The sequence below is a fragment of the Rattus norvegicus genome, chromosome 3 (genome assembly GCF_021556685.1).
Source record: "Rattus norvegicus strain SHRSP/BbbUtx chromosome 3, alternate assembly SHRSP_T2T, whole genome shotgun sequence".
Taxonomy (NCBI): Eukaryota; Metazoa; Chordata; class Mammalia; order Rodentia; family Muridae; genus Rattus; species Rattus norvegicus.
Window position 1 is genome coordinate 27039476 of NC_141536.1, and position 24015 is coordinate 27063490.

The window sequence follows — 24015 nt, forward strand, 5'->3', positions numbered from 1 at the left end:
GAACAGGCAACAGCACTCTAAATGCTCCTCTAAACACTTTCATTCAGTTACCTCTGCACTTTCATGTGTATTATTATTCTTCCCCATAGGATGGAAATTTCTTTGTCATGAAATATTCATTTGTATTTTCTCCCCTTCCAAAAAACCTGCTAAAAAAATGTACTGCAGTAATAAAATTAAGCTGTGCTATGATAGGTCAATCACTATAAAATAGGTAAAAATATCGTGTTAATTATGATTGTTACTAAATTTTATTATTTCCATAAGATATTATCACAAGTATAGTCACGGTAATATATTTTATCACATTAATACATTTAATAGTACATGTAATTTTGTATAGATACTACTTGCAGGCTACAGGTACAGAGTAGAATGTTCCAAAAGCCTTGAAAATTTCAAAATAAACAAAAATATAGTAACTTAGACTGGAAAATGTTTTTAAAAATGAAATACGACATCGATAACCTCCCATCAACAACAGTAAAAAAAATGTAAGCAGTAAAGAAAAAATGATAACTCTTGAACCTAATAACAGGGTATTACTTCTTGATTTTAAAGTGTTATGTATTAATATTACTAAGACAACATTACAAAGGTATTGGTTACTTGTCTTGGCGGTGCGACCAAAGCTTGCAAAGAACCAACTTAAGAAGGAAAGATGTATTTTGACTCATGGTTTGAGAGGGTATAGTCTACCAGGGTATGGAATGTGTGAGACTGCAGCTGTCTGCTCCTGGGAGAACAATATGAGGCTGTTTGCTCATATCTGAGGAGATTAAGAAACAAAGACATAGGACTGGCCTACAAACCTCTCCCCACCTCTTCCCATTACCCACTTTTTTCAGGTTCCACCTTTTAAAGGATCTTTACCTCTGAAAACAGGATCCCCAACTTATGAATACTCATGTTCCAGTACAGGAACCCAAGTTAACCGCTAGAATAAATTGATATACATAGAAATACTTAATGTTAATAATCAAAAAACTCACACGCACACACACACACACACACACACACACACACACACACAAACACACATACACATTCCCCCATAAACACCATACAACTAAGAAGTGATTATGTCCCTTTTCAATTGCAGAGGAGCCTATGGCCATGAGGTAGGGAAACGTCCTTGGATTATAGGAGATGAGAGCATTGTAAGCCTTATGAAGGACATTGTAGGTAAGTACAAAGCACAGCACATGCTTCTTCAAAGGAATCTTTTTCAAAAGATAAAGTTTAGCTATGAAAGCAAGTAATAGGTCTTACTGACTAACATTTTGATTTCTAAGTTAACCCATAATGGGGATATATATATATATATATATATATATATATATATATATATATACAACAATTTAACAATATATTATTAATAATATAATATTTTATCCAAAAATTTTTATGTGCAATACAATATCCATATACATGGTATAAAAATATCTGTTATTTTTGGCTCTTTCAATTATTTGTTTTCTTAATTCTCTATTTTGTGGTACTGGGGATAAGCCCCAGTTCCTCATTCCAAATAGGCAAGTATTCTCCACTCAGATCCACCCAGGTCTGCTAAGTAACTCCTTGTTTTTAATAAAATCTTCCTCTGTAACCCAGGCAACTCAGAGCACTTTCCTTGGTCTCCTAAACTTGGGGATTATAGGCATGTTCATCTTCTTATATACTTTTAAATCCCTAATTATCACCTCCAATGAGGAAAAGCTCATTTCATTCATTTTAATCAACTTTTAAAAAAATATAAATGAATACTCTAATACCATTACATGATAAACATTAATTTTCATTAATATGTTTAGCATAAGGCACTGGTTTATTTCCATTTAAATTGGTGTTCTATTTAAGTTAAGACCGAGTCAGGTAAAGGAACTAAGGATGAGGCAAAGGGTTGCTGAGTTTTTGGCCAATGAGACTGGTAGTGAGACCCCATCCTAAACTTGACTAACTAAAATTAAATGAACAATGTTTTATTGTTTTAAGTGTGTGTGTGTGTGTGTGTGTGTGTGTGTGTGTGTGTGTGTGTGTGTGTGTTTGGTAGAATAAGAATGGTCCCCATAAACCCATATATTTGAGTGTTTGGTTCCTAGAAAGATTAGGAGGTGTAGCCTGTCAGAGGAGTTTGGAAGAGGTGTGTCACTCTGGGTAGGCTTTGAGGCTTTGAGGGCTCATCTTTCTCTAAACCCATCCATCAGGATGTAAACTTTCAGTTACTGTTTCAGCACATGCTGCCTGCCACCATGATATTTTTCACAATGATCAGGAACTCAGCATCTGAAACTGTAAAGAAGAACCCAATTGATTGCTTTCTTTTATAATTGCCTTGGTATGGTATTCATCAAAGGACTAGATCTCTCTGTCTCTCTGTCTCTCTGTCTCTGTCTCTCTCTCTTTCTCTCTCTCTCTCTGTGTGTGTGTGTGTGTGTGTGTGTGTGTGTGTGTGTAAATAAATAGAGGCCAGAAAAGGCCTTTGAATCCCCTAGAATTGGAGTTCTAGGCAGTCTCAACATTGATGCTGGGAATGAATGCATCTTAGGTACTTTGAAATAGCAATATGGCTCAAACATTCATCCCTTTAACATTAACTGTAATAAAACTAATGTTAGTTTGTGGCATAATGAAGTTCCTAAATTAAATTTTGTATCCTATTGGTAGGATTAATGATCTTTTAGATAATAAATTATTTCATTGTCTTGAATATCAGCATTGACTGAAATTTTATGTGAAATTTAGAGTATATTATACTTTTTAATTTTTGTATGTTGTATGAAAATATTTTATGTATTTTAGTAGGAAATTCCTGGTTTCCAAATGATTTTCAAAATCTCTCCCCCTTGTCAGAAAGTATAAAACTATTTATAGTTGTCTCATTTGATTCTGGGCAACCACTAGAAGATTTCACCTACATGGACCACAAGTAGAATTAGAAAGGAGAAGTAAGACTATGGCAAACCATGAAAATGTAATGAATGGAATGTTTGTTCAAAAATAATTTCTGATCCTTTACTGAAAATCCCAAGGCTCTTCTGAGGAATAAGTGAAGACAAAAAGGATTCCTGGCCATATCCTGACTACAAAACATAAATTAATATGCAAATAACCACTGAAACAAGGAAGCCCACAACAGGTCATTGTCACTTGTGTTACCACAGGAACTGAGGTTTTAGTTGACTGAGAACAAGTCATATTCATGGAATATATATCTGAACGCTCACTCAGAAACTATTTAAGGCATTAGAAAAATATGCAAAGTCTCAATGGATGAAATAGAAAGCCAAAATGAATGAAGGAGATTGGTAGAGGAAGACATTTGCTAACTGATTTTGTAGAAATAAATAAAAGCAAATATGCTATAAACCAAATTTTAATCTAATAAAGGAAAAACAAATAAGTGACAACCTTTGCATTACTCTGGTGATTATCTTTCAAAGGTTGGAAATTGCCAAGTCAAGTGTATAAGGGAGTATGTATGAAGATAGAAATAAAAGAGAGACCAGTTCCTCTAACCCTTGTATGTGACCTCCAGGCTGCTCCAGGCTCCTCATTCAGTGTTAGCATTCTTTCTAAGCTCCACCCTCACAGTTACCTGGCAATAGCTAGGTATGCCTGACACTATAAAAGGGACTGCTTGCCCACTCTTCTCTCTCTTGCTCTTGCTCTATTACTATTATCCACTTCTCCCTTTGTCCCTTCTCTCCCCATTCCCCTCCCCGCTTCTCTCCACGTGCTCATGATGACCTCTCTCTCCCTCTTCCTTCCCCTCACTCTCCCTCTTCCTCCCCCTCACTCTCCCTCTCCCTGCCCCTTTCCCCTGCCTCTCCCCTCCCCCTCCCCCTCCCCCTCCACTCCTCTGCCCTCCTACCTTCTTAACACCCATCCTCATGCCCTGAATAAACTATTCTATACTATACTGCATGCAGCTGGTCCCTCGGGGGGGGGGGGGGAAGGGATGCCTTAACATGGGCATGCAGAGGCACCCCCTTCCCCCAGAGCTCCATAGAACATAATCCCCCCTCCGCCCCCACCCCCTCCTTTATTTTTTATTAAAAAACATTGGTGCTGAAACCCCAGACATATCCTCTCTTCATCTCTCCTTTATCTTTTTATTAACACAACCATCAGAGTGTCAAAGACTGGAGGTTTGGAAGCTGGGGAAACCTGGCCCAGGAAGAGGAACAGCATGCATATCAGTCAGCCTACGCTGCCATAACAAAGACTGGGTGATTTTTAAAAGAACCGATTTTCTTTCTGAGGCTAACAGCTCATGATCTAAATGTTACCAGGCTCTCTTCCTGGCTTGCAAAAACCAATTTTACATTTTTACCCAGGGGGATTAAGACCTCACCTCTATGACCCCAATCGTTAATTAACACAGGGGATGAGGACTTCAGCATATGGCCTTAGAAGGCACGTTTAATTCATAACATACAAATGTAAGCATGCTCTTAGTGGCTGTTAGAACTCACCTGAAGATGTGGCCTTCTCTGTGCTTTAAGTCTAAAGGTTCAAACAGGGGACTATTTTCTCCTTACTATAAACAATATCTCATGTTTAATGATCATCTTTCACGTTGTAAAACTACATTGCTATGTTATCTATTACAAGATTTTAAACTCTGAATCAAAAGCTTACAAGCAAGAGTAACATTACTTTCCAATTTTATTGAGTTCCTAAGGTGCAAATTTCTATTGGTTTAATGAAGCCATATTATGGGATCTGAATATTTAGTGCACTCTGAAAATACTATCTCTTCAGAAAGATGACAGGAACAATATAAGCAACGTGTCTCCACAGACCAGAAGTATAGCTGTTATGAAAGTGCTCAGGAGCGTGCAAGTGCCGGGGCAGCGCAGGAAAAGGATCAGAGAGTGAGATCTGCATTAAGAGCCTTTATAAGAAGCTATAGGGTGTGAGTGCTACCTGGGTCTAGAACACAATACCAAAGGGCATCCAAGCTCAGGAAGGTTAGAAGCACAGCATCCCCTGCTCCCAAGGAGCAGCACCCTTGACACAGCTGTCAGAAACCCCCGTGCATGACAAAAGAGGGAACTCACAAAGAAACAATATGCATTGTAGGTGGCAGGTGGACTGAATGGTGGTTTCATAGAGCAGCCACAAAGTTTCAGTTTTTGAATACTATTCGTGTTTATTTAAATCACTAACGGATAATAAATGAAAACCTGGGAATGCGTATTTATATTAATTCAACATGAGAGCATATGTTTCTTTAGCTGTAGAATGTGTATGTGCATGTAAGTGTGCATGCGTGTGTATGTATGTGTGTGTGCGTGTATGTGTGTGTGCGTGTATGTGTGTGTGCATGTATATGTGTGTATATGTGTGTGCATGTGTGTGCATGTAAGTGTGTATGCGTGTGTGTGTATGTGTGTATATGTGTGTATGTGTGTGTGCATGTAAGTGTGCATGCGTGTGTGTATGTGTGTGTATGTATGTGTGTATATGTGTGTATAGGTGTGTGTATGTATGTGTGTATATATGTGTGTGTATGTGTGTGTATGTATGTGTGTATATGTGTGTGTATAGGTGTGTGTATGTATGTGTGTGTATGTGTGTATATATGTGTGTGTATGTGTGTGTGTATAGGTGTGTGTATGTGTGTGTATGTGTGTGTATGTTTGTGTGTATGTGTGTATATGTGTGTGTGTATGTGTGTGTATGTGTGTGTATGTATGTGTGTATGTGTGTGTATATATGTGTGTGTATGTGTGTGTGTATAGGTGTGTGTATGTGTGTGTATGTGTGGGTGTATAGGTGTGTGTATGTGTGTGTATATATGTGTGTGTGTATGTGTGTGTGTATGTGTGTGTATATATGTGTGTGTGTATGTGTGTGTATAGGTGTGTGTATGTGTGTGTATATATGTGTGTGTATGTGTGTGTATGTGTGTGTGTATGTGTGTGTGTATGTGTGTGTGTATGTGTGTGTATGTTTGTGTGTATGTGTGTATATGTGTGTGTGTATGTGTGTGTATGTGTGTGTATGTATGTGTGTGTATGTGTGTATATATGTGTGTGTATGTGTGTGTGTATAGGTGTGTGTATGTGTGTGTGTATGTGTGTGTATGTGTGGGTGTATAGGTGTGTGTATGTGTGTGTGTATGTGTGTGTATGTGTGTGTATATATGTGTGTGTGTATGTGTGTGTGTATGTGTGTGTATGTGTGTGTATATATGTGTGTGTGTATGTGTGTGTATAGGTGTGTGTATGTGTGTGTGTATGTGTGTATGTATGTGTGTGTATAGGTGTGTGTATGTGTGTGTATGTGTGTGTGTATGTGTGTGTATGTGTGTGTATGTGTGTGTATGTATGTGTGTGTATGTGTGTGTGTATGTGTGTGTGTATAGGTGTGTGTATGTGTGTGTGTATGTGTGTGTATGTGTGTGTATGTATGTGTGTGTATGTGTGTGTATGTTTGTGTGTATGTATGTGTATGTGTGTGTATGTGTGTGTGTATGTGTGTGTGTATGTGTGTGTATGTGTGTGTATATGTGTGTGTATGTGTGTGTGTGTGTATATGTGTGTGTGTTTGTGTGTGTATACCAGGTTGTTTTTCAGATAACAACTGCATTCTAAGCCTGTTATTTTGTTTTTAGTATTTATCATCCTCAAAGGGGGAGTTAGTATATTTATATACAGGCCAGGGAAATTGTAATATGATATTATTTAGTAAGATTTATTTATAAAGCCAATAAACTCTACATGACTTTACTTTGACTACTTAAAAGTTTATAGGGCTATTGCAACTCATTAAATGTACAAGTTTTTTGTTGCTCAATAAATACAAGCATGTCGCATAAAGGTAGCAAAAATTTCAAAGCAGTCACCACCAGTGCTGTTAATGAGGAGAACAAAAAAGAACTGTAGGTAGTCAGTTTGCATAAAAGGCCTAAAGATTTCTAAATTTGAAGAAGCTGCATTAATTGACCTTTGCTTTGTTAAATGTTATCTAGTTTGCAAATACTATACAGTGTCATGTGACTCACATTCTGTGTGTCTCTAACATTGGAAACCAGTTCTGACATTGAACTGTGTAAACCATCACTTTATTAAATTCTGACACCCACTTCCCAGAGTCAGATACACTTTCTACATTCTGTCCAGCTCATTTTAAAGAACAAAATCTGACACAGCAGTCATGTGAGAGGTCCTATAGGCCCTTGTCATGTATGCCTTCAGTCCTTGGGTCTGCTTTCCAACTCAGAACCTGTGGAGCTGAGTTCTCAGAGGCTCAATGTCTTGTCCATGTCTAAACAGTAGGTAGATGAGATGACAAGTTCCACCCATCTGGTCACATGGTCTTTCTTCTGACATCACCTAAGTCATACCATGTTAGGAATGACAGGAGACCTTCTTATCATTAGGAGGAAGAATGAGTTTTAAGAGCTCTGTCCCAAAAGCTTGGAGTAAAGAGCCCACCATAAGAGACATCTCTTCTTTTTTTTTTTGCACCTTTTTATTTGTAATTTTTTATTAATTAATTTAGAAACATTTCAGTTTCCAATATAAAAATCCATATAAAAGATAATTATTCTTGAAATATTAAAAATACAAAGTGTGTGTGCGTGCGTGTGTGTGTGTGTGTGTGTGTGTGTGTGTGTGTGTCTGTGTGGGTGTCCTCAGATGGCACCTAGGGCCTTACATAAGGATATAAGTACTCTATCACTATGCCATGCTTCCTGCTCTATTACAGCTTTTATTATTCTTCCTTACATTGTATCATAAGAAACAGAAATTGACTCCAGATGATATGACTTAAATACCATGGAATAATTAAATAACAATGAAGTATGGAAAGTTACTTTTCCTTGGTTGTTAAGCTGTCTACATATGCCCTGAACAGACAGACATGTCTTATTCTAGACATTGTTGGATCTTCTAGTTACTTGAAAGCAGAGTCTTTAGTTTAGCACGAGATTCTTTAAAAAGAATTTCAATGGGGCACTGACAGTTATGCGTACACACTGATACCTCTAGAATCAACAGGAAGGGAGAGAGACAATGAACGGGCATATTTATTCAGACATAAAAGAATTTCAATTTTGGGTATGAAGAAAAACTATTAATAAAACATTTTATATAGAGCCAACAATTCCACAACACATGGAACATGGAGTAACTTTCCCTTCTAATTAATGTCATATTATCAAAATTCTAGAAATAGATATGCTTGAGAATATTATTAGGATTATTATTAAGTCTACTTCCCTTGAATACATAAAAATTACCAAGGGATAGAAGTATGCATTTGAGCTTATAAAAATGGAATATGAACATATTTTCTCTATGAAACTTGTGGTTGACCATAAGAGGGGCAGTGATCCCCAGGTGATCTGCTTCAACTATTCCAGAGCCTTCTTAATGCACTCACCATCACTAGGGGCCAGAGAAATTTGCAACTGTAAGAATTCCTTAGGGCTTTGTCTAATTATAGTCCTGACAGCAAGTGCACAATAGCATCTGCATCTGCTTAATGAAGCAGAAAGAAGATGATACGACAGTCCAAGTGGATTGTCTTACCCAACAGGACTTGCTTAGGGGCTTGCTCTTTTCAGCTTGCATAACTTTCAAATTATATTGGGATAAAAGAGACAAAGAAGGAAATCAGTTCTGAACCTGGACCTCCCATACTTGACTCACAGGCAATGTCTATAAACAGTGCTTTTGAATGTAATTTTGAACAAAAATTATTATTATTTGTGAGACTTTGGGTCAGTCTTATTTTAGTATCAGTTTCTATACTGATACAATGAAGGAAACCCACAATAGATTCTGTTTGCTGAACGGTTGTGTGAAATAGTACAAGTTGTAGGTTTCCAAGTGTCAGTGCACTTCCTCAGTGGAGTCTGTAATGGTTTAGCTCACTTTGGATTTCCAGATGTGAAATTAAAAATTATTGCCTTATGGCAATGGCTCCAGAAATGTTACCTTGCCAGGCTTCCATACAAGAACACAGTGCTTGCATTTAGATGCAAAGAATAAACAAGCCAGAAAATACCCACCTCAGATGAAGCAACTCCCACTATGACATTTATCAAAGAAAATCACAAGCGGTCCCCTAAGGGGGAGAGCTTTCCAAGTTCTTAAGCTTTCAGAAAGCTTCAAAAAGGCTGCACTCTGAATAATTTTAGGTCATGATATTTCCTCATTAATTCAAAGAAGGCTCTTAGGACAAGAAAGGGAACAAGGAGAGGCTACTTGAAAGAGTTTCATTTAACTTAAATAATTTATCTCTTAGATAATATTGAAATATTGTAGAACAATTTTGTTTTCAAGGTACAACTTGAATCCATGAGGTCAATTAGGTATACTTTCCTTTGAAAACAAACTAAAAATCAGTTTGGTTTGCCTTGCTCTGATGTTGAGAATAATTTGCTCTTAAGTGCCTTTAGCTATATTCACAGTAAACATTTCTGTTGGTGTTTTAAGACTTTATACTAGCATCCCTCCTGCACATACCTAGGTATGCATATTTGCATCTTAAATAAATGAACCCTGCCTTTGGGCTCGGCTCAGCAGTACCTTACAGTGGCATTTGGTGAAGCGCTCTGGTGAATTTCATTTGCAGTCCTCACAGTAAGGATAATGGTGTGGGGATAAATAATCACTCAAACTAGAGAGAGACTATTGACAAAGAATTGGACAAGAGTGAGCGTGGCCTTGGAAGTGAGGAAGAAATGCCACGATATTAACTCAGACCAGTGTGCCTAAGCAGCACACTCTTGTAGCATTAGAACTTGCCCGGGGTTGGGGATTTAGCTCAGTGGTAGAGCGCTTGCCTCACAAGCTCAAGGCCCTGGGTTTGATCCTCAACTCCGGAAAAGAAAAGAACTTGCCCATGCCAGACACATTTTAGGTCCTCTAAAATGAACTGGATATCATGTGACAGACCATAATTTCCCCAGAACATGGTACTTTTAATAAATTTGCAATGCTTAAGCAAAACCCATTTTTGTTTTTAAATGTTTCCCTTCATTAATCCTACTTTCTTAGCATACTGTTTTCATTCTTTCTGTTTCTCCTTTTACTTTCTGCTTCAAAACTTCTTAATAAGTGGTTTTCATAATAAATATTGATGAATAAAAATGAATCAATCATTTAATCAAGACCAAAACCATAGGACGGAGTTTTATTTCAGAAGAGTCAGTAAAAAATTATGCTGCAATATAGAGAAACAGATAGAATACTATTGATAACACTCATTTTAATACCACATTTCAAAGGTACTTTTTGTGTGGGAGAAGGTATATATCATTCATTTCGTGTGATGTAAGCCTATCATGTCCACTTATTGTGTCTACAGATGTAGAAGGAGATTGTTTTCCTGGCCCTTTGATTTTAGATCTGCTCCCCTCTAAAATGGGCTGTCTTTTAACACTCACCACTTCTTCACAAATTGTACAACAAATAATGAAATCCATTTAGCAAAACAAATAGCCTTTGACCAAAGGAAAATACAGGCTTCTCCTTGAATGTCTATGTTAATATATGAATTCATCAGTTAATCACTCATTTCCAATGACCCCACTCCAAATGCACTTACCCTGAAATTTATCAAACTTATTATTCCATTGACTTCTATATTTCTAAAGGGAACTCACAGGTAGGCTTTTGAGTAAACAGTGTATGACCACTGTATTTTCCATAACATATATTTTATTTAGCAGATTTATTAACTTTGTGATAGATATTTTCCTCAGTCTTGGTGAGGAAAGTAGTTCTAGGTTTGTTCGTTCTTTAAACAAACATCTGAAAAGTTGAGCCACAGAAGGTATGAGAGCTCCTCTGAGCTGTCAAGTCACAAGGGTAGGCTCTGTTTCCCTCCTAATTCCAATTCTCAAACATGGGCCATCAGGTCCAATGGTGAATTCTGCATATCCTCCTGCATATGAGTAAATCAATAAAGGTATTTAAGCTCTGGCATTTTGCCATACAGCTCTTTTGTCCTGACAACTGTGACCAATCTCATTGTGATAACAGTGAAATATGCTTAGAAGAGCCAACTTCTGTTACTACAGGTAAACTTTAGCTTGACATTGGAAACAACCAACTTTAAAGCTATGATTAATCCTAATTTCATTTTACAGGTACACACACATGAAAAGTACTCTTTGAGGATTTTGCAAACTGATAATAATAGGATAAATTAATCTCAGTTTTCAGGTCATAGAAATGATTATTATTTTGGCTTTGTTATTGATAACATAAAAAGTAGAATACTATTATTTATCTCTGCTTACATGTATGTAAGTCCAGGTATAATTTGGTAAATCAGTCAGGCAGGAACACCTCTGTCCTTCATAATGATACATTAATATGCCCTTTTCTCTAAAACCATTGATATAATTGAGTAAAGCTCCATTCTCTCTTCCAACTCCATTCCAACCACCAAGAAAAACCTCAGGCGTGATGTATTTTTTTGACGATTATTTTACAGGAGCCCATGAGAAAGAAATAGCTCTAATGAATGCTTTGACTGTTAATTTACATCTCCTGCTGGTAAGGTTTCTTTCCCATTTGTGTTTTGAGTTCTCTCATTTGCATAATCTATATATTTCTTCCTCAAATTCATAAGCCTCTGGTGGGTTACTTATTCAAAGAACACATGTGAGATTCTTTAGTTTCACCAAGAAATGCTAGACCATGATCTCCTGGTTCCTTCTTAAACATGGAAGAATTGGTTCTCCTGGGGAAAAATAGCATAGGTTAAGTACCTTTGGGGTTTACTCATACAGGGGGTGGGGAGAGGAAGTAAGTGGGATAGTCTGGTGAAAACACTCAAGAGTATGTTTTCAATAATGTCTAAAAGTTCCTGCATCCTTAGTTTTAGTTTTGACTCCCAACTAAGTTATTTAGTGTCTCTAAGAATTAGTTTTTCCCTTTGTAACAATGAGGACAACCGTACCTTCCTTATAGGTGTACAGAACTCAATAAGGGAATATGTGAAAATTAATTTAGCACCATGGTCAATGGTGAGCACCCTGTTGACAGGTGTTGTCGTCTGTATTAGAATCAGGGCCAGGTTTATTTATTCCCCAGAGACTGTGTGGAGAAATGAAATGGCCAGTGCATAAGTAGTCTACTCCTGGCTGGTGCCTCTAAAATGGACAGGGGTTCAGGACAGGGACAAAGAGCATTTACCTGGACCTAAACCATAATACCATAAAGCAAACAACCAGATGGGGGCAGGTAACACAGGGATCCAAATTGGCAATGTAAGATATGTAAATAAGACATGCATGCATAGAAAAGCTATTTCAGTCCCACTCTAGAGAAATTACCTTTAAGTGCTTAGGAAGATAAATTTTCAATTACCATTTAGATAAAGCTTTGGAATTTGGTTTTATCTGCCTCACAGTTTCCTCTGAGTTTGTTTTCCATTGATAAACACAATGAGCCAATATCTCCGCCCTCTTCATAATTCATTGGAAACTAGGCTAATTGAAAAGGTAGCCCTGTCAGATATCTAAGATGGTTAATTAATGAATGCCTTCAAACGTTGGAGCTTAAAACATGAAAGAGTGCCATAAAGGAGCAAACGTGGAAATTGTGCACTAATGCTTCTCTATAACTCTGTTTCCTTGTAGTTATCATTCTTTAAGCCTACACCAAAGCGGCACAAAATTCTTCTAGAAGCCAAAGCCTTCCCTTCTGATCATGTAAGGATTTCTTCAAATTATATTTATGTTCTTTCTACTCTTCGTAGAGGGATATATCCTTTCCCTGACTTGAATGTTTATTCTCTAGTCATTTCCAAGTAAGCTGACTAAAAAAAGATCTGTCAAGTGCTTTTGATTTAAGTGTTTTTTTCCAGATAGTAGAATTATTTCTTTTGTTCAAGTAAAACATGTGCTCATGAGGAAAGGGCTGAATGGGGACATTGATTTATTAGTCTTTTTAAAGATATTGAGCAAACCATTGCCTAAATCAAGTGCGGCTATAAATGTTTTATTAATTCCTGTTGCTGTTTTATTTTTTTAAAATTGAATCAATACAATCTCCACTACTTAACCCTTTAACAACATTAAATTGTCATATGAACTTGTATCTGTACCTGTTTGTCATGGTATGCTAGAAATAAGTTTTTATTCCTTTTTATGAAAAAAATTTTAAAGATTATAAAATGGAGATGCAGGAAGAATGCCCAGTCAGTAAATAGCTTGATACATACGCATAAGGACCTCAATAGTAATGCCTCCCACTCACATAGAAAGCTGAGTGTTGCTTTGTGGACTGCTTGTCCCAGGACAAAAGATAAGAGAGACAGGAGGATGCTTGTAGTTTAGTGGACAGACTGTCTATCTTGACAGTAAGTTCCACTTCCAATGAGAGATCTTGGCTCAAAAATAATGTAGAGAATGATCAAGGAAGACACCTTGACATTGACCAATGGCTTCTATATGAGCAAGTGAACACACATAAGAAAATGTGCCCATATATAAACCTCTACACACAGTAAAGATTAAAGGGTTTCTTGTGGTTTCCTCAAATAATAATAATAATTCTTCCAGATCCGTAAACAGATGAAACCCTTGTGTTTAGTTTTAAAGAAACGTGACACTTCCTGTTTTGATTATTCTATACTACATCTTGTATTTTAAAGCGTGTAATTCTAGTAAGCCAAATCATGATTATTTAGCTAAAAAGAAGATTAAGCACTTGTTATCTTGAAGAGTATTCCAGCTCCTCTTAGTTATTTGATCGAATGCATATCTGACCTTCTGCATGGGGTTTTCAATGGGATCTGTCTTTGCAGCCTGACTCTTCCTGTCTTGAGCTGGACTTAGGACACCGTAAGTCAAGCCGAGCACTTCACACTCCTCTCTTTGGTTATTTTACAAGCCCCAGTTGTGACTTGCTCTGAGTGAATTTATAAAACCTACCTTTAGTTCGAAAAGCTTCCTGCACTTCTGACCACCTTTAATGTGTGGTACTTCAACAGGTACGCTGATTGCTGGCCAACCACAGTAAGATGTGCCTCTCTGAGGGAGCTGTTCATCCTACCTCTGACGTGACTTAATCTAGTGCCATGGTTTCGATGTTGTTTTTATTTGTTTCCAGAGGAGATTATTACATGCATTGCTCTGCTTTGGGATTAATTTAATGAACAGATTTTCTTTCTTTTTCAGTATGCGATCGAGTCACAGATTCAACTTCATGGACTTGATGTTGAGAAAAGTATGCGGATGATAAAGCCACGAGAGGTATCTGAGAAAGAAAGCAGTGCTCATGATGATTCTATTTTGTGTCCATTTATTTCCCTCAAGAGTTTATTATCTTCATGGCTCTGATGTAAATTTCAAAAAAGCATAAATGATTCATGCATTTTTTTTTACTGTTAGATCCTTTTGCTTAAGTAAGGAATGAATGGGAAGTGTAGCGTGTAATAATAATAATAATAATAATAATAATAATAATGATGATGATGATGATGATAAATGATGCACCATCCCTTCCTAACTCTAGCTGCAAACTCTGCTCACATTCCCAGCCATCGGCCCTCTGCGGTTAACTGTCACAAACCCCGTAACCTGGTAAAATCAAAACTCTAGAGGCTTATAATTTATCAACCAGATTTATATCAATATATTTTCACCTCACAAAATGTCCACACAATAAACTCAGAGCCAATTGATATTGATATGAACTACCCACCGAGATAAGAAAAATTGTCCTATAATTATCCATCCTTTATAAGATACTCATAGCTACCTGTGGCTATTTAAAGTTACGAGAAATCTGGATCATCTTTCTCTTCCTCCATCTTTCTTCTTTCTCTCCCTCCTTCTCTCCCACCTCTCAAAAACTCTCAGCCTGCCCTCCTTTCTACTGCTCTAGCCTTGTCTTTCACCTACCCTCATCTGCTTATAGACAGCAATCTACGGGGAAATATAATAATTTTCATTTTCAAAAACTAAACACATGGTGAGGAACTTTTCTTTTTATAGCAATGAAGTCCATCGTCAAGCAGATGAAAAAACGAGGGCAAACTGAGTGGACCACTTTAAATTTGCAATGTAGTAGCCGATGATTCCCGTTAAAATTAAATTAAGTGACCATTGTGAAATTATGTGGATGCTGTCTTTTTCATGTTCTTTTACAAAGTTTCACGTATTTTCTTGTTCTTAAAATACAGCAAGTTTTCTAAAGTCAGTAAGTTGGAAAATCTGAGATTCCAGTGTGTTTAGTAACCAACATGCAGGATTTATGATAAAAGATTCTCACATCTACAAGAGGTACTTTTTTCACATGTGCTGTATAAATAGCTAGTTCCCAAGAGTCAGTGCTACAGATGCCCAGCAGTATATCCCCTGGGTCCACTCTAAACAGCCTTTTGCATTACTAAACAGCTTCAGGTCAAAATGAGGGGAGCTTTATCTTACCAGAACCTTATGTCCGCATTGATTGATGGCGATTCTTTAGATAAATGAATTATGGTTAGGTTCTGTGATACTATCTTTAGTCTGATTTCTAAGTTGTAGCTGTCAAACTACATTAGAATTTTAAAAGAGGTTTAATTTGCCAGTTCCCTAAGTAGAATTTTTCTTATAATTACTAAGTTCTCTTCTTTATATGTATAAAAAAGTGTATCTCTAATAAAACAGATTTCAATATCAATGTTTCCTATTTGGTAAATAAGCCCCAGGACTCTTCTACTAGAAGCTGCGCGCGCACACACACACAGACACACACACACACACAGACACACAGACACACACACACAAACACACACACACACACTCACACAAGTCCTCTAGCATAGACCTTGGCCGACAGAACGAAATTTGAAAACTTAAATAGTGATGTTTTAAAGAGTTTTCTAAATGATATTAAGGCAATTAATCAAGTACTGGTCCAAAATTGGTGTCATATTTACCTGGAGAGAAGTCCTGTGGAAAGCTGTAAATACATTGCACCTGCTCTCGCTACAGCAGGTGTGCCCCATGTGATCGATCTCATACAGCTGGTTACTTTTTCAAGACCAACTCTCACGTCATTGACAATTTTCAATCGATAGTTGTGGTGGGGAGGTTAGACTTTGTTTCGATGCTTTATCTTGATCAGCTCTCTTCATGTTCTTCTCTATATTAACACCAGCTTGGGAAAGATCAAATTTTAAACTAATTGAAACATCACATTGGCAAAACCCAGGAGAAAGCTATGTAAGTGAGTTCTTATTGGAAAAAGCACCACTAACTCGATAAGTGCAATATGAACCTCCAGCTATGCTGTAAGATATGTCGTGGAATTTTTTTTTTTTTTGGTTGGCTAAAGAGAAAGGGAAAATTATTGAAAAGTTTCTAAATAGTAAAGATTAATTAAATACTGAATTAGAAAGAAGCAAGTAGGATCATGCAGACTAGCACTTAAATAAAACTTACTTTTCATTTCTTAATAACAAAGTATTTCCCAGTGCTGCTCTTTTGCCAGATTTCTGAGGAATATTGGTATGGGGAAGCAAGATTACCCCTTCGGTGGTTTATGTGGGAAAGACATTTGTGAAATGCAGTAACATGTTTATTGCTGTTATACTGTGTAACTTGCACTGAATTTGACTTAGGGGGAAGAGACCTTAAGAATGGAGGACATACTGGAAGTAATTGAGAAGGAAGGAGACTCAATTGCTGTGGTCCTGTTCAGTGGCCTGCACTTTTATACTGGACAGCTGTTCAACATTCCTGCCATTACACAAGCCGGACATGCAAAGGTAGACAACTATTCTCTCCTTGGTACTTTCCCACAATGCACTCTGATCAAGCGCGGCCCACCTGCATTACTTTATGTGTACTTTAAATTATTGTAAGATGTTTCTTTAAAAATAACGAAACCGACCAAAGGCCATCTGGAACCCTGGTGCACTGAAGCTCCCGGAAGGGGCGGCACAGGTCTTCCTGGTTGCTGCCGCCGCAGAGAGCCCTTGGGCAGCACCCCGCGAGCAAACTTGAGCCTCGGGACCACAGGTAAGACCAACTTGTCTGCTGCAAGAGAGCTGCCTAGTGAGATCGGGACACACAGAGGCAGAGTTCATCTAGGACCGGGCACGTCCTCTGTTTGCCGGAGGTCCCACGCCCGTGGATCCCGGCCCGCAGCAGCTCTCTGCTCCCAGACCCCGTGGGAAAGAGACCTCACCGCCTGGTCAGGTGGGCACTCCTGAGGCTGCAGAGAGGAAGAGACCACAACACTGCCCACCCCTGCCCACATCCCTGGCCCAAGAGGAAACTGTATAAGGCCTCTGGGCTCCCGTGGGGGAGGGCCCAGGAGCGGCAGGACCCCTGCCTGAGACACCACCGGAACCTGAGGGAAACAGACCGGATAAAAAGTTCTCTGCACCCAAATCCCGTGGGAGGGAGAGCTGAAACTTCAGAGAGGCAGACAAGCCTGGGAAACCAGAAGAGACTGCTCTCTGTACATACATCTCGGACGCCAGAGGAAAACACCAAAGGCCATCTGGAACCCTGGTGCACTGAAGCTCCCGGAAGGGGCGACACAGGTCTTCCTGGTTGCTGCCGCCGCAGAGAGCCCTTGGACAGCACCCCGCCTGGTGAACTCGAGACACAGGCCCACAGGAACAGCTGAAGACCTGTAGAGAGGAAAAACTACAAGCCCGAAAGCAGAACACTCTGTCCCCATAACTGACTGAAAGAGAGGAAAACAGGTCTACAGCACTCCTGACACACAGGCTTATAGGACAGTCTAGCCACTGTCAGAAATAGCAGAACAAAGTAACACTAGAGATAATCTGATGGCGAGAGGCAAGCACAGGAACCCAAGCAACAGAAACCAAGACTACATGGCATCATCGGAGCCCAATTCTCCCACCAAAACAAACATGGAATATCCAAACACACCAGAAAAGCAAGATCTAGTTTCAAAATCATATTTGATCATGATGCTGGAGGACTTCAAGAAAGACGTGAAGAACTCCCTTAGAGAACAGGTAGAAGCCTACAGAGAGGAATCACAAAAATCCCTGAAAGAATTCCAGGAAAACACAATCAAATAGTTGAAGGAATTAAAAATGGAAATAGAAGCAATCAAGAAAGAACACATGGAAACAACCCTGGATATAGAAAACCAAAGGAAGAGACAAGGAGCCGTAGATACAAGCATCACCAACAGAATACAAGAGATGGAAGAGAGAATCACAGGAGCAGAAGATTCCATAGAAATCATTGACTCAACTGTCAAAGATAATGTAAAGCGGAAAAAGCTACTGGTCCAAAACATACAGGAAATCCAGGACTCAATGAGAAGATCAAACCTAAGGATAATAGGTATAGAAGAGAGTGAGGACTCCCAGCTCAAAGGACCAGTAAACATCTTCAACAAAATCATAGAAGAAAACTTCCCTAACCTAAAAAAAGAGATACCCATAGGCATACAAGAAGCCTACAGAACTCCAAATAGATTGGACCAGAAAAGAAACACCTCCCGTCACATAATAGTCAAAACACCAAACGCACAAAATAAAGAAAGAATATTAAAAGCAGTAAGGGAAAAAGGTCAAGTAACATATAAAGGCAGACCTATCAGAATCACAGGAGACTTCTCGCCAGAAACTATGAAGGCCAGAAGATCCTGCACTGATGTCATACAGACCCTAAGAGAACACAAATGCCAGCCCAGGTTACTGTATCCTGCAAAACTCTCAATTAACATAGATGGAGAAACCAAGATATTCCATGACAAAACCAAATTTACACAATATCTTTCTACAAATCCAGCACTACAAAGGATAATAAATGGTAAAGCCCAACATAAGGAGGCAAGCTATACCCTAGAAGAAGCAATAAACTAATCGTCTTGGCAACAAAACAAAGAGAATGAAAGCACACAAACATAACCTCACATCCAAATATGAATATAACGGGAAGCAATAATCACTATTCCTTAATATCTCTCAACACCAATGGCCTGAACTAACCAATAAAAAGACATAGATTAACAAACTGGATACGCAACGTGGACCCTGCATTCTGCTGCCTACAGGAAACACACCTCAGAGACAAAGACAGACATTACCTCAGAGTGAAAGGCTGGAAAACAATTTTCCAAGCAAATGGTCAGAAGAAGCAAGCTGGAGTAGCCATTCTAATATCAAATAAAATCAATTTTCAATTAAAAGTCATCAAAAAAGATAAGGAAGGACACTTCATATTCATCAAAGGAAAAATCCACCAAGATGAACTCTCAATCCTAAATATCTATGCCCCAAATACAAGGGCACCTACATATGTAAAAGAAACCTTACTAAAGCTCAAAACACACATTGGACCTCACACAATAATAGTGGGAGATTTCAACACCCCACTCTCATCAATGGACAGATCATGGAAACAGAAATTAAACAGAGATGTAGACAGACTAAGAGAAGTCATGAGCCAAATGGACTTAACGGATATTTATAGAACATTCTATCCTAAAGCAAAAGGATATACCTTCTTCTCAGCTCCTCATGGTACTTTCTCCAAAATTGACCATATAGTTGGTCAAAAAACGGGCCTCAACAGGTAGAAAAAGATAGAAATAATCCCATGCGTGCTATCGGAGCACCACGGCCTAAAACTGGTCTTCAATAACAATCAAGGAAGAATGCCCACATATACTTGGAAATTGAACAGTGCTCTACTCAATGATAACCTGGTCAAGGAAGAAATAAAGAAAGAAATTAAAAACTTTTTAGAATTTAATGAAAATGAAGGTACAACATACCCAAACTTATGGGACACAATGAAAGCTGTGCTAAGAGGAAAACTCATAGCGCTGAGTGCCTGCAGAAAGAAACAGGAAAGAGCATATGTCAGCAGCTTGACAGCACACCTAAAAGCTCTAGAACAAAAAGAAGCAAATAGACCCAGGAGGAGTAGAAGGCAGGAAATAATCAAACTCAGAGCGGAAATCAACCAAGTAGAAACAAAAAGGACCATAGAAAGAATCAACAGAACCAAAAGTTGGTTCTTTGAGAAAATCAATAAGATAGATAAACCCTTAGCCAGACTAACGAGAGGACACAGAGAGTGCGTCCAAATTAACAAAATCAGAAATGAAAAGGGAGACATAACAACAGATTCAGAGGAAATTCAAAAAATCATCAGATCTTACTATAAAAACCTATATTCAACAAAACTTGAAAATCTTCAGGAAATGGACAATTTCCTAGACAGATACCAGGTACCGAAGTTAAATCAGGAACAGATAAACCAGTTAAACAACCCCATAACTCCTAAGGAAATAGAAGCAGTCATTAAAGGTCTCCCAACCAAAAAGAGCCCAGGTCCAGATGGATTCAGTGCAGAATTCTATCAAACCTTCATACAAGACCTCATACCAATATTATCCAAACTATTCCACAAAATTGAAACAGATGGATCACTACCGAATACCTTCTACGAAGCCACAATTACCCTTATACCTAAACCACACAAAGACACAACAAAGAAAGAGAACTTCAGACCAATTTCCCTTATGAATATCGACGTAAAAATACTCAACAAAATTCTGGCAAACCGAATCCAAGAGCACATCAAAACAATCATCCACCATGACCAAGTAGGCTTCATCCCAGGCTGCAGGGATGGTTTAATATACGGAAAACCATCAACGTGATCCATTATATAAACAAACTGAAAGAACAAAACCACATGATCATTTCATTAGACGCTGAGAAAGCATTTGACAAAATTCAACACCACTTCATGATAAAAGTCCTGGTAAGAATAGGAATTCAAGGCCCATACCTGAACATAGTAAAAGCCATATACAGCAAACCAGTTGCTAACATTAAACTAAATGGAGAGAAACTTGAAGCAATCCCACTAAAATCAGGGACTAGACAAGGCTGCCCACTCTCTCCCTACTTATTCAATATAGTTCTTGAAGTTCTAGCCAGAGCAATCAGACAACAAAAGGAGGTCAAGGGGATACAGATCGGAAAAGAAGAAGTCAAAATATCACTATTTGCAGATGATATGATAGTATATTTAAGTGATCCCAAACGTTCCACCAGAGAACTACTAAAGCTGATAGACAACTTCAGCAAAGTGGCTGGGTATAAAATTAACTCAAATAAATCAGTTGCCTTCCTCTATACAAAAGAGAAACAAGCCGAGAAAGAAATTAGGGAAACAACACGCTTCATAATAGACCCAAATAATATAAAGTACCTCGGTGTGACTTTAACAAAGCAAGTAAAAGATCTGTACAATAAGAACTTCAAGACACTGAAGAAGGAAATTGAAGAAGACCTCAGAAGATGGAAAGATCTCCCATGCTCATGGATTGGCAGGATTAATATAGTAAAAATGGCCATTTCACCAAAAGCAATCTACAGATTCAATGCAATCCCCATCAAAATACCAATCCAATTCTTCAAAGAGTTAGACAGAACAATTTGCAAATTCATCTGGAATAACAAAAAACCCAGGATAGCTAAAGCTATCCTCAACAATAAAAGGACTTCAAGGGGAATCACTATCCCTGAACTCAAGCAGTATTACAGAGCAATAGTGATAAAAACTGCATGGTATTGGTACAGAGACAGACAGATAGACCAATGGAATAGAATTGAAGACCCAGAAATGAACCCACACACCTATGGTCACTTGATTTTTGACAAAGGAGCCAAAACCATCAAATGGAAAAAAGATAGCATTTTCAGCAAATGGTGCTGGTTCAACTGGAGGGCAACATGTAGAAGAATGCAGATCGATCCATGCTTATCACCCTGTACAAAGCTTAAGTCCAAGTGGATCAAGGACCTCCACATCAAACCAGACACACTCAAACTAATAGAAGAAAAACTAGGGAAGCATCTGGAACACATGGGCACTGGAAAAAATTTCCTAAACAAAACACCAATGGCTTATGCTCTAAGATCAAGAAACGACAAATGGGATCTCATAAAACTGCAAAGCTTCTGTAAGGCAAAGGACACTGTGGTTAGGACAAAACGGCAACCAACAGATTGGGAAAAGATCTTTACCAATCCTACAACAGATAGAGGCCTTATATCCAAAATATACAAAGAATTCATGAAGTTAGACTGCAGGGAAACAAATAACCCTATTAAAAAACGGGGTTCAGAGCTAAACAAAGAATTCACAGCTGAGGAATGCCAAATGGCTGAGAAACACCTAAAGAAATGTTCAACATCTTTAGTCATAAGGGAAATGCAAATCAAAACAACCCTGAGATTTCACCTTACACCAGTGAGAATGGCTATGATCAAAAACTCAGGGGACAACAGATGCTGGCGAGGATGTGGAGAAAGAGGAATACTCCTCCATTGTTGGTGGGATTGCAAACTGGTACAACCATTCTGGAAATCAGTCTGGAGGTTCCTCAGAAAATTGGACATTGAACTGCCTGAGGATCCAGCTATACCTCTCTTGGGCATATACCCAAAAGATGCCCCAACATAAAAAAAAGACACGTGCTCCACTATGTTCATTGCAGCCTTATTTATAATAGCCAGAAGCTGGAAAGAACCCAGATGCCCTTCAACAGAGGAATGGATACAGAAAATGTGGTACATCTATACAATGGAATATTACTCAGCTATCAAAAACCACGACTTTATGAAATTCATAGGCAAATGGTTGGAACTGGAAAATATCATCCTGAGTGAGCTAACCCAATCACAGAAAGACATACATGGTATGCACTCATTGATAAGTGGCTATTAGTCCAAATGCTTGAATTACCCTAGATACCTAGAACAAATGAAACTCAAGACGGATGATCAAAATGTGAATGCTTCACTCCTTCTTTAAAAGGAGAACAAGAATACCCTTGGCAGGGAAGAGAGAGGCAAAGATTAAAACAGAGACTGAAGGAACACCCATTCAGAGCCTGCCCCACATGTGGCCCATACATATACAGCCACCCAATTAGACAAGATGGATGAAGCAAAGAAGTGCAGACGGATAGGAGCTAGATGTAGATCGCTCCTGAGAGACACAGCCAGAATACAGCAAATACAGAGGCGAATGCCAGCAGCAAACCACTGAACTGAGAATAGGACCCCCGTTGAAGGAATCAGAGAAAGAACTGGAAGATCTTGAAGGGGCTCGAGACCCCATATGTACAACAATGCTAAGCAACCAGAGCTTCCAGGGACTAAGCCACTACCTAAAGACTATACATGGACTGACCCTGGACTCTGACCTCATAGGTAGCAATGAATATCCTCGTAAGAGCACCAGTGGAAGGGGAAGCCCTGGGTCCTGCTAAGACTGAACCCCCAGTGAACTAGTCTATGGGGGGAGGGCGGCAATGGGGGGAGGGTTGGGAGGGGAACACCCATAAGGAAGGGGAGGGGGGAGGGGGATGTTTGCCCGGATACCGGGAAAGGGAATAACACTCGAAATGTATATAAGAAATACTCAAATTAATAAAAAAAAAACGAAACCTATTTATTTATTTATTTATATATTTATGTATTGGTTTTTCAAGGTAGGGCTTCTCTGTATACTATCCCTGGCTATCCTGGAACTTTTTTTCTAGACCAGACTAGCCTCTTTACTTAAACATCTGCCTGCCTCTGCTTCCTAAGTGCTGGGTTTAAAGGTGTGTGCCACTACCACTTGGCAAAGTCTTCAGTTTTAAAAGATTATTATCACTATTGTTATGATTGTTGTGGTTCATCCCATGTTTATATGACATCAAGGATCCAACCTCATTCCTAAAAATGCCATCTTCATGTGGGTCCCTAGGGTCCAGAATAAGCAAGTTTTACACACATCATATGGCTCTCAGAAAGCAGAAAGAAGTTAAAATACTAAGGATCTTCAAGATATGCAAGAGCTTCTAAAAATTCCACTTCAGTGCCTTTCACATTGTAACACGTTCTATATGTAAACCAACTCTCACTTAGAGCTTGGTATGTCTAGAGGGAGAAATAAAGACTCTATTAGTAACTCAGGTAGAGTTACCAGTAGGATGACTTTACCCAAGTGACGTTAAGGATGGCATTTAATTCCTCACA

General features: G+C 38.5%; 1 protein-coding gene across 1 annotated transcript in view; it reads left to right on the forward strand.

Moving 5' to 3' along the window:
• Kynu (kynureninase) overlaps nt 1–24015 on the forward strand; it is a 150764-nt gene that overhangs the window by 42126 nt on the left and 84623 nt on the right. Inside the window, 5 exon segments of the mRNA NM_053902.3 lie at nt 1103–1185; nt 11467–11528; nt 12617–12688; nt 14159–14233; nt 16591–16737. Coding sequence (NP_446354.2) covers nt 1103–1185; nt 11467–11528; nt 12617–12688; nt 14159–14233; nt 16591–16737 — 439 coding nt within the window.